Raw genomic sequence first — 14,977 nt, 5'->3', positions numbered from 1 at the left:
CTCTATAACTCCTACTATGGAACTTCGAGGATCATTTACAAGCTTCTTGTACAGTAACACCCTGTTTCCGCCCTCATAGAGGAGCTTCGGAGTGAGCTCATGTGTTTATTGTTTCCCTTGCCTCAACATCATGGATACACCCATGAATCATTTCTCACCTCTCAGCCACAGCTGTTCCTACTGCTGCTGCCATCAAAACATGTCTTAACAGATTAAACAAACAATAATTATGTAATCCTCCACCTCCTATGAATAGTTTGTAATGCCTCTGTTAAGGCTCTTGTAAAGACATTACATGGTGTTACTACTGTATCTGTATAGAGATGAATGGTGCAGGTCTAGGCAAGGACAAGGGTGATGTTATAAAGTGTGGGGGGAAAGGTAGACTAGGCACTCAAAGGCACCCTGATTGCAGACAAACACCCAGTCTGTTGCACAGAAAAAAGTGACTCAAAACATGCTTTTGTTGTGAAACCAAAAAAAGTAGGGTTGCTAAGCTAAAATCTGGTGTATGAATGAGGTTTGAATGTAAACCCAATACAAGTCTTATGATATACAGAATGTGATTTAACACACCATTACAGTCCACCGAAAAGTGGATCTTATTGTTTTGGTGTAGCAAGAGTGGGACAAGAGTGTGCTGTGAAAATACATTTAGATTTTTTGGTGCACTTTAAAGCAACATCCAAACACTAAAACAAGGTGTGTCATTCATACAATCAAATAAAGGTGGAATCCTTACTCAAGTTAATACGCACATAAGTTGAATCATCGCGCAAATTTGCCTTTGACCTTAATGTACTGTACAGTAAGATGTATGCAAATCTGTGTTAAATGAGTTAAACGTGTGAATCTTGAGTTAGGATTCCACGCTTAAACAGTCAATGATAAAAGGAGCTTTGAGCGAGAAAACATGTACATAGTAGTTAACTCAGATCGTTGTACACACATGCCTGGTTTTGTTCATTTTAATACAGTAGTATGTACAGTAGTATGTACAGTAGTATGTACAGTAGTATGTAGTAAATGGAGTCAAATTCAGTAGTCACTACCTGCTTTTTTCAGGACTTATACTGTAAGTTTGTTTGTTGCACCAGTTTGTAACAGGACTGTGTGTCAACTTGACAGGATTAAGGTCTAAAAAGAGGACTGACAACTGGTGCTTCACAACTCTTGATTTATTGGTGTAACACACCATGTCATTTTTCAAAGCATCTCATGATGAGTGTTTCATACATCTTAAAATATGTCTAAAAACCTTCACAAAAATGTCTTTCAGTACTTTATGTATGATCTGCAAACACCAGTGAAAGAAAGGTTTTGAATGCTTTAAATTGGTGGCAGCTCAGTTGCCACCATTTTTTTGTGTTTTGCAACACTTTATTTTAATAGCGTGTCTTTCAGCTTAATTACTTAATATAAACACACAAATCAGCAGCAGATATAATGACAGAGATAGTCCTCTGTGTGGTAAACCTCTTGGAAGACACAGAGACCTGTGAGCACTGTTCCAGAACACTGAACTAGGTCAGACAGCATGAGTCGTTGGCCAGGAGCAAGTAAGCACTGGCTGTCACAGGACCTTAAAACACAAGCCAATTCAAAATGAGAGGATATTTAAGTACAACTGACATTTTATGGTGGAGCTGGAGGAATGGAATACTGAAACAACCTCTTTGTTAGAGAGTTCCCTTAGCCTTAACCCTGCCTCCAACAGTCATGGTGCCCTGTATTATTTGACAGTATTTCATGTTAGAGCAGCCTATCCTGGATTTCAGGAGGCTAGACATACAAATGTGTGTTGTTACATAAATCCCATTGCCAAAAGCACAGTGCTTAAACCCAAAAAGTACATTTGAATTTGTATAAGTGGTAAATGTAGGTGAAACCCAATCATAATGGTAACAATTCCCGTAACAGCCCTATGAAGGTAGAAAATTAAATCCTTAAATATATTCATTCATATTGTATTGCACTCATTGTGAATGGGTATTGTAAATACAAGGTGCATCTGAGTCCACATTTTCCCACTAAAACATCAATCAATGGCTCAACAAAAGCTCACTGAGGCATTAACAACAGACTACTCTATTACCCTATTTGCATGGCAGTGATCAATAGATAATTCCATAACCTACCGTATCCCTGGAGAGAACAAGTCACACTTTACACATTCCTATCATTATTATTATTCATACCCCTGGTACACTCCTTCCCAACAGTCTTCAACCCAGGGTTGTATTGTGGTATAGTATCTTTCCTACCCCTCAGGTGCGGAGCAGGAAATTAAAGGGTGGCTCTGTGCACATAGGAACACAGCACTAATGCAGACCTGATGTCACCATGCCACAGAAACCTCTGGGTTATCTCCACAGCGAGATCTGGAAAAGCTGCTCAGAGCTTTGTTGCTAGGACCCAACACAAAATACAATGAACATAACCTGACACTAATACTTCTTCTCTGTGTGATATGTTTCAACAAAGACCAACAGAAAATATGAATTAATAATGAGAGGATAACACAATATAGATTTCAGCATCAAATTCAGTAGGTCCTATGCAACACACCAAAACAAAGCATACCTGGAGGGTAATCAGTGATGCCTAAACTAGCAGGATTAACTGTACACAGCCCAAACCAAAGCTTTATGGATTTCACAGGAAGTAGGTTGCTGGGAAAATATTAAGCACATACTAGCATACATACTAGCAGATGTTAACTGGTTGTTGCACCAGTTTGTAACAGGACTGTGTGTCAACTTGACAGGATTAAGGTCTAAAAAGAGGACCGACAACTGGTGCTTCACAACTCTTGATTTATTGGTGTAACACACCATGTCATTTTTCAAAGCATTTCATAATGAGTGTTTCATACATCCTAAAACATGTCTCAAAACATTTGTTTCAGTACTTTATGCATGGTCTGCAAATGCCAGTGAAAGAAAGGTTTTGCACACATTTTAACAGTGTGTCTTTAGACTTAATTACTTCATATAAACAAACATTAACTGTACACAGCCCAAATCAAAGCTTTATGGATTTCATAGGAAGTAGGTTGCTGGGAAAATATTAAGCACATACTTGCAGATTTGGGTCACAAACTCAATTGAGGTTACAATACTTTTATATCGTTGTAATGATGGGATCATTGACTGAATTGTGTGTAGGCTTAAACATCCCAATCAATAGCACATCGTGTTCTGTCTTTTGTAGTCTATTTTAAGATCTTGAAGCTGGCCATTGTCCAGTTAGAACACATCTAGAGTTCATGACCGCCTAGTCTCGTGTTGTCATATCTCCAAATCATGGTGTTCTCATGCTTCATTTGGAGGTCTAGAGAAGTGTATTAATTTAGAATTAGCTGATCTGGCTTGTATTGAAATGGACATAGCGAGGGGAGAATGTGCTTGCAATTTCATTGGATGTTACATTCCAAGAACCCTCCTCCACATGCCCGTAGATTGCAGCATTAAAAAAAATAGAAAGAAAAACTGAATTGTGTTTTTTTGGAGCTCCGACCAAACAAGGTACAGTATTTGATTGGTTTAACGTGTCATGACGCGTCATGACGCGTCACTCATTTCAAATAGGTTTCCACCCCTTTGTAGCTACTTTCTGCAAAGGATTTCCCCAGGCTTTCCGAATGAGGTTAATGACCTTCTGCATTACAAAACCTCTCTCTGGGTCAGGTGGGTCATAAACACTGAAGTATTTAAAGTTGGGCCTACTTCTGTAATCCTTAATCTTCTTAGCAAACTCCAGTCACTTTATTAACAGGTCTGAATAACTATATATGAACAACTACAAGGGTTTGTTATCATGCACTTGAAAAATGTATGAATATTCAGCAATGAGTACTGTTATAACTTCAGTTATATATACATTCAGTGTATTTATATATACAGTATATTGTTTCTGGAGGCATTGCATAAGCTTGGCCATATGATTATATCTCCTCTGAGGGAGGACTGCTGTTTGCCTTCTGCCTGTTCAAAAGGCAGTCCAGACCAGTGGGAAGATTAGGGTAGATTTGTCTGATTTGGGGATTTGTCCTGTTAGGTTGTGGTCAAACCTGCCTGTCTGGGATCATGGGAGGGACACTACACAGAAAACACCCACCAATACTCAACACAAACACTTCCCACCAACCCAACCCTGTCAAAACAACAGTCACTTGCACTCAAGATGGCTGAAAAACAGTTAGAAAAACTGCTTCATATTCAGCAACTCAAGCAGAATTAGTACATCGATTTTTGGAATAAAACGAATGCAAACACAAAGACATGAGGTGTGAACAATTAGGGGGGAAATATAACCTTTCCCCCAGTCATCAGGTACATAAAGTATTACATGTTCAAATATAATCCTGTTGCGTCATGCATAATCACGATTTATGCTTAAATACAACTGGCAATGTTTCCTTTCCCAGAATAACAGTCCTATCTGTTTGGACATGCTTGGACCCTACACTATCACCATTTCATCAATCACTACTCTCAAGTGTAAAACATCCTCATCCATCATTGTTTATAGTGACTCACTACACCCAATAAATACTTGTCAGTCTTTGCATGGAAATATGTGTCAGTATGGATACATACGGTAACTGTAGGTGTCACCGGCATGGCACACCTGCAAGACAACCAAGAAACTGCGTGTTAATAATTATGAAGAGGATGAATGCCTAAAACAGAGAAACATTGGATAATGACACGATTCATTTAAGAATAAAATTGCATTTCTCACAATCTCTTTCTGCCTATTGTCCATGATAGTATTTCTGTTATTTTACTCAGCTGACAAAGCCACCCTAAGGTGTTTTCGCTTGTAGAAGTGGGTGTTTTTCTGAGTCCGGTCAGCCCTCCTACCGCTCATCTGCTGCGTCCAATGAGGACGTCGATGGGCAGTCGGGCCTCATCTACCAAACGAAGGAGACGGTGGGGGAGGGTCACGTGTGTATACACTGTAGGGTTCAGTCGCATTCAATTCGTAGTAAGTCGTCAACGTCGTCCCCTTTCGAGAACAAGCCTCGTCGGATGTTAAACGGAATTACTAATGCAGCCTTATTCAAAGTAATTACATGAAAAGTAATCTTTCTTTATTTTCTTTGTGTAGTGTTGGATAAGGAAATATACGGCGTCCGTTGTAAGACATCATCAAATGTAACTACAGAGAAATGTCAGTGGAAGTACAGCAAAACCCGATGCCTCCGTAGATCTGTCGCTGTGCCAAGTCTTTACTTTTCTGGTGAGTTTTTGAAAACATATTCTCTTAATTTTCAGCATACTGTTGTATGTTATTTGTTCACACATACAGACGAAGGAATTTGCCGAGCTTTGGGTCTAGTCTAAACTAAATTGTATATTTGAATGTAGCGGTCAACAACAGCCTCGGAAACCTATATGACAGTCATACATCTCGGCGCAGATAACAGCACGCATATATAATATATCCACGAAGAGGTCACTTTCTATGAAAGAGATGATATGCTACATTGTAATCGTTTTTAGTTTGAAAGGATATTGCATTACACCAACATTATAGCCTACTGTGACATAAACACAGAACGACGCATTTGAAAATCCCGCAAGTTCAGATGCTTGCAAATGAACTCCCTCTGCAAAAAATGTATTCATAATTTACAGTCTAATTCAAAGGGATATGCCTCTAATTATAATTTAAGAGCTGAATGTGAGACTGCCCAAAAGTGAGAGAACCAGAATTAAATGTCAGAGTGAAAAGCATGAACCCTTTACACAACGAGGCCATGTAACATAGAAACATAAAAACATTACTTGCTTTGCGCCAACATAAAATGATTCAATCAGTCTGGCATGATGTAGCCAAACGGTTTGTAGACTACAAGTAAATTGAATGATGGAGCAAACGTCTATACTATTATGTCCAGACAAGAGAACCACACCGGGTGGAAAGTTTTAGACTTCACCTAAATCAGACATAAGCGATACCCGCTGAGGCTTGATGATGCAGGGCTGACAGCTATAGGCCTTATCACATACATCAGATTTGTAATGCTTCAGAAACACAATTTAATTTCTAAGAGACCACATTTTTCACAAGTATAATGTTCCCTAACAAACTTATTTGTTACCAACTACACTTCTTTTAGGATGGGTGGGCAAATAAAGAACACGATAGAAGTTAAAGGGAGGAGGGCGGATGCTTTTTGTTTTGTATGCACAGCTCTTGATGAAAATACGAGATTGTTATGCTATAGGCTACAAATGTGATCCCTTCAATAAAATCCAAGTTATTCCATAGTGACATGATAACGTTGATGATAACATTGGGAATGGTTGAATGTACACAACAGCTACCTTAATCCAAGACCATTAACACCAGATCATCCAGTAAATGAGTTCCTGAGATTCACGCTTGAAGCCTGGCATGTGACTGAAGAGGAAGTAAGCGTGAGTGCCCTGGCTTAATGAGAGTAAGCCTGCTTTGTGCTGACCATTGAGCTGTGACTTTTGTTCATGGTCTATACCTTTATCATGGTGTCCCTATAGGAAAGCATCATGGCTGCACAGTGGCCACATTACAAACAACGTTTAGCACACTGGGAGCACCTCAGCATCAACACATTATTTCATTGTGTATATTTTGGAGAAATGTTATGTGTGAAATGTGTTCCTGATGACTAGGCACCTTTTATTATACAAGAATGCACCATTCATGATCAACTTATGAATAGTAGCCTAATGGTCATGGTTTTATCACAAAGCTAAACCATGTGATTGTTATCTACTTCAGGTGACTAACCCTAACCCTATTGTGCCATCCCTCAAAGGTCATGAAACAACCGGTCCTCTAAAACAAGCTCAACACCTATGCAGCCTATCAAACTTGTCAAGCTATTTATGTAAAAAGACATAGGTATTTGCCAGTGTGTGAAGAGTCCCCCTTTAAATTAAAGGAAACACACCAGTGGTTTATCAAAGCATGACACTGACTGTGAGAGTTCATGTTTGGATTGGATTCGAGGAGAAGTGATGTTTCAACACTTACAACCCCCTCCCCTTTTTTCATACTCTTGTAAAGTGCAATTTAGTCAGTGTTAGCCAATCAACGTGGCAAACATTGCTAGCAAGCTATACTTTTGAAAATGGACTTCGCTGAAGTGGTTTTATTTTTCCTGAAATTATAATTGGTTGTTGAAACACTACCCATGTGGGAATCACTGAAAAGTATTGGCTATTCCATTTTAAGCTGCCTATTGACGGGTTGGGAGTGTGGCAAGCATGTTACAGGTCCCCACCCCTCGCTAATGAACTTCTGCCTCAAATTTCCCCTAGTTTGGATAGCCTGGTCTCAACGAGGTTACCTGGCACTGAACAAGTGTTTGCAAGAATTATGCAACATTCATATCACAAGAGATCAACGATTCAGAGCAGGAAAATGGCTTTTCAGGTCTTGATAGTGACCAGTGTAATATAGTGTCAGGGTATAACAAGCCCTGCAGCAGACTTCAGCAACTTCAGACAAATTCCATGGCTCATTTAGTATGCTGCTCTGAGGGAATAAAAAGCAGGTGGGAATATCAAATGGACCTAGTCATGATAGATGAATGACTTTCACAGGTGGAATTATTCATGAAAGGAACATATTCTCCCATCGTTTTGAAATGCTAATTTCAAAGCCACTCCGACCCTTCCCTAACAAATGCAATGAGGACAATTTCTGTCAAACGTGATACAAAACATGTTATGCTGGTTGGGAGAATATAGTGTTTTTGAGCAAATTTGTGTAGTATGAAATTGCTTTGACTCTCTAATTTGATTGCAGTTACTTTTCAAGTTGATTGAATACACAGTTGTTTATACAACATTTGAAAACCTGAGTCACCAAATGTGCATGCTCTTTCTACAGGTCTCCTCTTTCTTTACTACACACAGCTGTAGACATGTATGCAGAATCATGTGACATCACTCCGATTCTGAGAAGTGCCTGTACATTCCAGGGGGATAGGGGTGTGAGCCGAGCGTGTCACACTATTCCTTTCAGCCCCTGACTTAGTCCAAAGTGTTGAAAACATCAAGCACATCTGTGTCACTCTCACAACACCCTGTCTGTGGGGATGGGATGAGGCATGCCAAACTTAGCAGCATTCTTCCTTTGGGGAATATTAAACTAACAATATTTGACGTAGAAGAAAGTATGACAAGTTCACATTGGCTTTGGCAGTCATGGTGTTGTGTGAAATGATTTAGGGCTTCTCACAGCTCAACTTGGCGCTCTTTGAGTGAGAGCCTATGGAATACCTTGTCATGTGCATGTGTCTGTTACTGTCAGGGAAACATAGGGGCTGTCACTTTTTTCACTCTCAGGAATGCCTCTTATCTGCCATCTCAGGCAATGTTTGGTCGTGGTCTCTTTAGAGAGAAAAAGTGCTGGAAAACCAGCAAATGAAAGGGCTTTACAGATAAGTAGTCAATTCTAACATGCAGAGTGTTCTGGAATACTAAAGCTACTGTATGAGTATGTATTTCTATATGTAGTGTCCATATCAAGCTGAGAGAACAGTGCAACATAAAGGCAATTATGTCTCAGGTACATCACACACATCTTTGATTCTTCACAGACATGAATAACCAACTAGACTGTTCATTTGCACATCCCAGATTTCTCTGGGGGGAACACAGAGGGACTGTTGCTAGGCCTTCAGTTTCTAGTGGGTCAAGAGATGACTGCAGGGCCTATATTCACAAAGACAGCTCATATTCACATAGGCTTATCTACAGGACTACAGCTCGTCACATGCCTTTCTTCTGGCAGCCCCCCCCCCCCTTCCTCCCTTAAAACTCAACCCAAGCATGAGTTACCTGGTGGTGTGTGAGTGTTTTTTTTTACCAGGGTCAAGCCCATTACACCTGTCCTTGGGAAAGGAGAGCTAGTGGGCTTTTTTGAAAAGGTAACTCTACACCGTTCTTCTGCAGCACGCCCCTCCACCATACTCCTGTTACAGCCAGCTCAGGAGGTGTAGTGGAGCAAGTGATCTCTCCTGCAGGAACTTTGTGTGTGTCTCTCGTTTGGTGTGTGTCCTCAGGCCAACACAGCCCCTCAGTAGTGGGGTTATGTAAGTGAACAGAGGAATGTTCTCTTTACTGGCATCTTCTCTCAACCTCCTACAAACAAAATCATCCATCTGCTCAGTGTTCCAAAACATTGTCTTGAGTGTCGGAAAATGCTGACCAGGTGAACACACATTTGAAAGCGTGCTTCATTATTGAACTATTTAGAAAGCAGTGTGCCCCATTTATTTCAACTTTTCAGATTACAAATTGTTTTGTTTGTAGGAGGCTATAAAACATAAAACACACACCTTATCATAGATTATGATTTTGTAATAATAGAAAAGTCCAAGCTTTTTTTTTTACCACGGGAAGACATTTTCCATAGTACTCTTTACAGAAGCTATTTTGTTAGCTTATGCTTTCATTTCTTCCTGAGCAGAATTAATTAGTTAATGTTCAAATATGATCTGAGTTGGCATATTCCAGGCAGAGGGAGTTATATAACTGTGTTTTTAATGAGCAGCTTCGGCGGGCTTTAGCCCCAGTTCGGCCTTCCCCTGCATGTGCCCAGGCGTTCTCTCTGACCTTGTCCTGAACTCCAACCTCACCCTCAGTCCACACTGACCCCTCCCCATGCCAGCACACACAGTGCCTGCATTACATTTCACCGTCTGTAAATCTACCCATCACCCACAACATTCCATGAGCTCTCTCTCTTTCTCTCTCTTACATGGGGGAGTAGTAAACTGAGCAGAAGGCATCCACACGTTAGTCCAAATGGAAGAGCCAAAGCAGCCTGTAGAGTCAGGCTAGTAAAGGGGAGGGGGGGGGGGGTCTTTATTTGGCGGGCCATGTGAAAAGCACAAGGGCAACTCTCCACAGGCAGCCTGGCCCCTGCATGTGGCTGTGACAGAGAATTGGGCCTGAAGAGAGATGGAGGGAGAGAGAGAGTCGGAAGAGGCAGAAAAGGGCCAGGGGGTTTGCAGGGGTGTCAAACAAATGCAGTTTTGTATTCTTCCACAAGAACAAGGGCCTCAATTGCTCTGGCTAGCGTGGCCCTAAAACGGCAGAAAAAAAGTTTTGAAGGCCGCGCTAGCCAATGAAACAAGTTTTATTCAGCCAGTGAAATGCAATGAAGTGGAATTAATGGTATTACCCCAGGCATAATAGCTCTGCTGTGTCTGGGTTGTTTGTGTTTGAGTGTTCTTGCTTGCTTCTCTCCCCAGCAGAGCACTTTATAAGAACTGCAGAAATGGCAGAAACCAATAACACAGACAAAGTAATAGATGATATTATGAAGGAGAAGCATATCGCTATTGTTTGTTATCTCCGTATTGTCTGTTATCTCCACATGTCACAGGCATGCGCAATAGCTAATAGATAGAAAATAATATTAGCTTTACCATTCCTGATTTAATTATGGGATGTAGCACAGTGAAATCTGAGGTGGCTAATGTTGTTTTCCTCTCTCCTTGTTTCTAGCTAACCCAGTAAGCAAGTGCAGATCTCTGTTGGAGCCTTGAAATGTGGAGCTGTATGGGTTACAATGAGACGGACACCAGTGTGGACCACCGGCTCTGCCAGGACTTTGGCCTCATTCTGTCCGTCTTCTCCCTCATCTACCTCATGGTGTGTTTCCCTGTGGGCCTGTGCTACAATGCCTTGCTGGTGGTCGTCAACCTGTCCAACAAGGTGTCCATGACCATGCCTGACGTCTACTTTGTCAACATGGCCATCGCAGGCCTGGTGCTCAACCTGGTGGCCCCTGTGGAGCTGCTGGGCCCCAGCTTCACACGCTGGCCTGTGTGGGAGTACAACAACGAGATCTACATCACCCTGCTTATCCTCTTCAACATCTCCTCCCTGGTCATCATGTACTCCACCACGCTGCTCAGCCTGGACTACTACATTGAGCGGGCGCTGCCTCGCACGTACATGTCCAGTGTGTACAACACCAAACACGTGTGTGGCTTTATCTGGGGCGGCGCTGTGCTCACCAGCTTCTCCTCGCTGCTCTTTTACGTGTGCAACCACGTCTCGACCAAGATCATCGAGTGCTCCAAGATGCAGAACAAGGAAGCGGCGGATGCCATCATGATGTTCATTGGCTATGTGGTGCCCGCCGTGGCTGTCCTGTATGCCTTTGTGCTCATCCTGCGCATTAGGAAAGAGTCTACCCCCCTGGACCAGGACTCAGCCCGTCTGGACCCTTCTATCCACAGGCTGCTGCTAGCCTCTGTGTGCATGCAGTTTGTCCTATGGACCCCGTACTACATGACCCTGCTGGTACACACCATAGCCGGGGCACCAGGGAGCCATAGCAACAGACAGCGGCTCACCACCTACTTCTTTCTGAGGTGCCTATCTGAGCTGCTGGCCTTCTCCAGCAGCTTCGCCATGCCTCTCATGTACAGGCAGATGAACAAGAATTTCTCCCACAAGCTCCAGAGGCTGCTAAAGAGGCTGCACTGTGGGGAGCAGGCCTGCCCTCATGAACGCTCCACAGTGCAGCAGGTGGTGACATAAGGAAGGGCTATGCCTGGCTCTGACCCTCCTCCAACTCCCCCTAGCTAGCCTGCACTTATCCCAGACCCGTCAGAGCTAGTATGTGGCCTGAGAAGTCGGCAACGGGTCCCTCGCTGCTCGGGGGCGGAGTCTGTGTTTTGTATAAAACTAAGGAATCTTCAGTGACTTTCCAGAACTTTACTTTATTTGTCCAGTTCTGTAGTGAGATGACAAACCAAGCAGAAACCACTAAGTGCTGTTTTATTTGTGATAGTGTGTAAGCAAGCTTGTTACTTGGTCACTTGGGGATAAAAGGCTTAGCCTTCCCCAGTTAATGATGTTTCTCTCTTCTTCAACACATACAGGGTGACCAAAACAGGAAAGTCAGTAGGGATAGGATAGAGCACACAAACTGACTAGAGGAAAGGTTACTTTACCGTATTGGAGTAAAAAAAAAAAAAAATCATTTGTTGATATCAAATCATGTTGTGTTGTCCTTCAGCATGTCACTACTACCATGTAGCTGGTGGTAAGAATTTGAATGAACCCTAATTCTGAAAATATATGACCACCCAGAGACTTCCTGTTTCACCACACCCTGTCCACTTCCACTGTCTTGCACATACAGTAAACCTTTGCACACATTCACCCCCAACATAATACAGTACTACAATACAAATACATGTACCTCATTTCCACACCACTACGGCATTACATAGAATCATGTGAACTGCTAAGAAAACTTCCAGAAAAGTCTTAAGCCTCAGAGAGCTTATATTCAGGGTTCATAAATGGTCAGGCCAGCATACCTCTTTTGTCCTAGGATGTTGTCACATAACTGTCTGCACTAGCAGCTAATAACTGAGTCAGTTTGTGTCTGGAACAGTTGCCTTTGCTCAGTATGTGTAAGTGCTGCTCAGAGGCGTCAAGGTGATCTGCACATCATCTGCTGCTTAGCTTACCTGGTTTCCCACAGCGAAGAAGAAGTTGGTATACAGTGTAGAGTAAAAGGTGTCCTATTTATATTTCAGCTAAATAACAGCAAAGCAACACACTCATCACATTTCACTCTTGTCATTACGTCCATTGTTGCATGATCATGTCATACATGTTGAAATATTTGTTTGAAATGGCCAGTTTAATCATCTCCCCATAAAAAAAGACACTACAATGATAAGCTTAACCTATTATTTTAGGTGTTGCTACTGCAGGTGCTAAATACAGACATGCATGCATTGAGGCACCTCATGACAGATGGTTTAAAAAAACTATATATATATTTTAAAAAAAATCTACAAAAACCTCCACACCCAGTTAATCATTGTTTAAGCTCAGATCAAAGTCCCATTGATTATAGTTGCACACTCTTCTTGAGCTTTAGTGCAATCTTGCATGTGACCAGATATGCTTAATGTTTTACCCTGCAAACAAAATTTTAAAAAAATACTTGGATTTATATCACCTGGTTTTAATCCTGGAGGCTTTTGAGTGATAGTAGGAAAAAGAAGCAATCCAATTGGGTATAGTTCAGATTGAAAGACAGAGTAATCACTGACAGGCCCAACATGTACAAGATGATAGAGACAGAATTTGAAGAAGTATACACACTGAAGCCTGGCTCTTGCATTATATACTTACGAGCAATATAATACTAGATACTATGGCCATGACAAACTGATACAGTATGACCAATACTGTCAGGAAAGAAGAAAACAACTAAAATAGGGAACAGTAAAATGTCACAATTGTTCTGATTTTTTGCTTTAGCATGACAGATACTATCACCTCTACTTTCACTTATGTTGAGCCAATATAATCTACCAAAATGAGTATATTTTTGAAAGAACGAGTACTGTATGCGTATGGGAAAGTCTAGAGTATGATATTCTTTTAAATCCACCTATATAAACAGAGTTAAGAATGTATTTAATGATGAAAAACAATGAAACCTAAAAGGTAAAAATGAATCCATTTTCAGATGTGATGCTTTTTTGACTTGTATATACCAGTATATGTGTATAATATGAAATGTGTATATATTGTATGTTAGAGATTTACTGGAAGAAAACAATGCCCTTTCAAAAATACAGTATTATTTTCTGAGAGATATATTTAGATACTGTAGCGTCAGTTATCTTCTCTACTGTCTATTAAAGACTGATTAAACAATAAACTAACATGGATAATAAACACAATGCCTGTTACTTTTGTTCTTAGTGTTCCTACTTTTAGTTTTACTTTTGGTCTAATATTATCGTATCCATTTGTTTGTTGAAATATCGATGGCCACCACTAGCTATATATGGCCATTCATGGTCCACCGCTGAGAGAATGTTGGTGCATTTCAATAGTCTAAAGAGTGGACTCTTGGTGCACTTGGATAGATAGACAGATCAAAGCAAATCCCTCGTATAGACATCCTCAAAATTGCTTTCATCTGCCCTGTTTTTTCTGATCTGCACAGATGAGGGAGAGAAGGGGAGGAAACTCCAACACGATTGAAATGAACCCTGTGTCTTTGTAATTGTCTTTGTAGAAATCTTTGGATTGTGCCAATAATGTCAAGCTAAAACCACACATATGTGTCTTGCAAGGTAATTAGGTTTGTTTGCCCATCTGCAGAGCTGTGTAAACCACAGCCATTTGTACTGTAAAAATAGCTTGTTTGCCTCTTCTCCAATAGGCAGCTGAGAGTTTATTTATTTATTTATTTTTCCAATTCTCAAATCAATTTGCTAATCACAGGGGACTGGATCAGCCAATCATACCTGGTATCATGTGACCTGGGGGATATCTTCAACTACAGACCTGTCATGTTATATCCCATATCTGTTCGATCTTCAAAAATGCTATGTATATACAGTGCCCTGCGTAAGTAATGGGACAGTGAAGCATCTTTTCTTCTTTTGGCTCTACACTCCAAAAGTTTGGATTCAAATCCGAATTCAAATCAAACAAGTACTATGAGGTTAAAGTAGAGGTTCCAAGCTTTTATATGATGGTATTTGGGTACATATTGGTTTCACCATTCAGAAATTACAACACCTTTTATGCATAGTCCCCTTATATTCGGGTACCCAAAAGTAATGGGACAGATTTATCAAATGTCCAAATTAACCACTCATGTTTAATATTTGGTCGACAATCCTTTGTACGCAATAACTGCCTGAAGTTAGCGACGCATTGACCCCACCAGACGCTGGGTATTTTCTGGCTCTGCCAGGCTTGTACTGCAGCCATGTTCAGTTGTTTGTTTTGAAGTCTATTTGCCTAAAATCTTATCAACCAATTAAATGCATGTTCAATTTAAATCTGAAGGTTGACTTGGCCAGTCAAGACCTTTCTACTTGTTGGCCCTGAAAAACTCCCTATTTCCTATGGAGGTATGTTTTGGCTTATTGTCTTACTGTATGATGAAGCGCCATCCAATGAATTTG

General features: G+C 41.0%; 1 protein-coding gene across 2 annotated transcripts; it reads left to right on the top strand.

Moving 5' to 3' along the window:
• The first annotated feature begins 4,949 nt into the window (after window positions 1-4,949).
• Window positions 4,950-12,974, top strand: gpr146 (G protein-coupled receptor 146). Of its 2 annotated transcripts, XM_083677465.1 has the most exons (3): window positions 4,950-4,992; window positions 5,116-5,247; window positions 10,518-12,974. In XM_083677465.1, exon 3 carries the CDS (start codon window positions 10,560-10,562, stop codon window positions 11,559-11,561), a length of 1,002 nt encoding a protein of 333 aa, XP_083533591.1. In that variant the 5' UTR covers window positions 4,950-4,992; window positions 5,116-5,247; window positions 10,518-10,559; the 3' UTR covers window positions 11,562-12,974. The 2 variants fall into 2 exon arrangements, with proteins under 2 accessions (XP_083533591.1, XP_083533590.1); XM_083677464.1 differs by having other exon boundaries at window positions 4,970-5,247.
• Window positions 12,975-14,977: the final 2,003 nt, after the last annotated feature.

The sequence above is a fragment of the Argentina silus genome (genome assembly GCF_951799395.1).
Source record: "Argentina silus genome assembly, chromosome: 9".
NCBI lineage: Eukaryota > Metazoa > Chordata > Actinopteri > Argentiniformes > Argentinidae > Argentina > Argentina silus.
Note: the sequence above shows the minus strand (reverse complement) of the source record. Positions and strands in the feature narration are given on the sequence as shown.

Excerpts from the sequence above, each read along its gene's own strand:
- gpr146 (XM_083677465.1), top strand. The coding sequence starts at position 10,560 with ATGTGGAGCTGTATGGGTTACAATGAGACGGACACCAGTGTGGACCAC.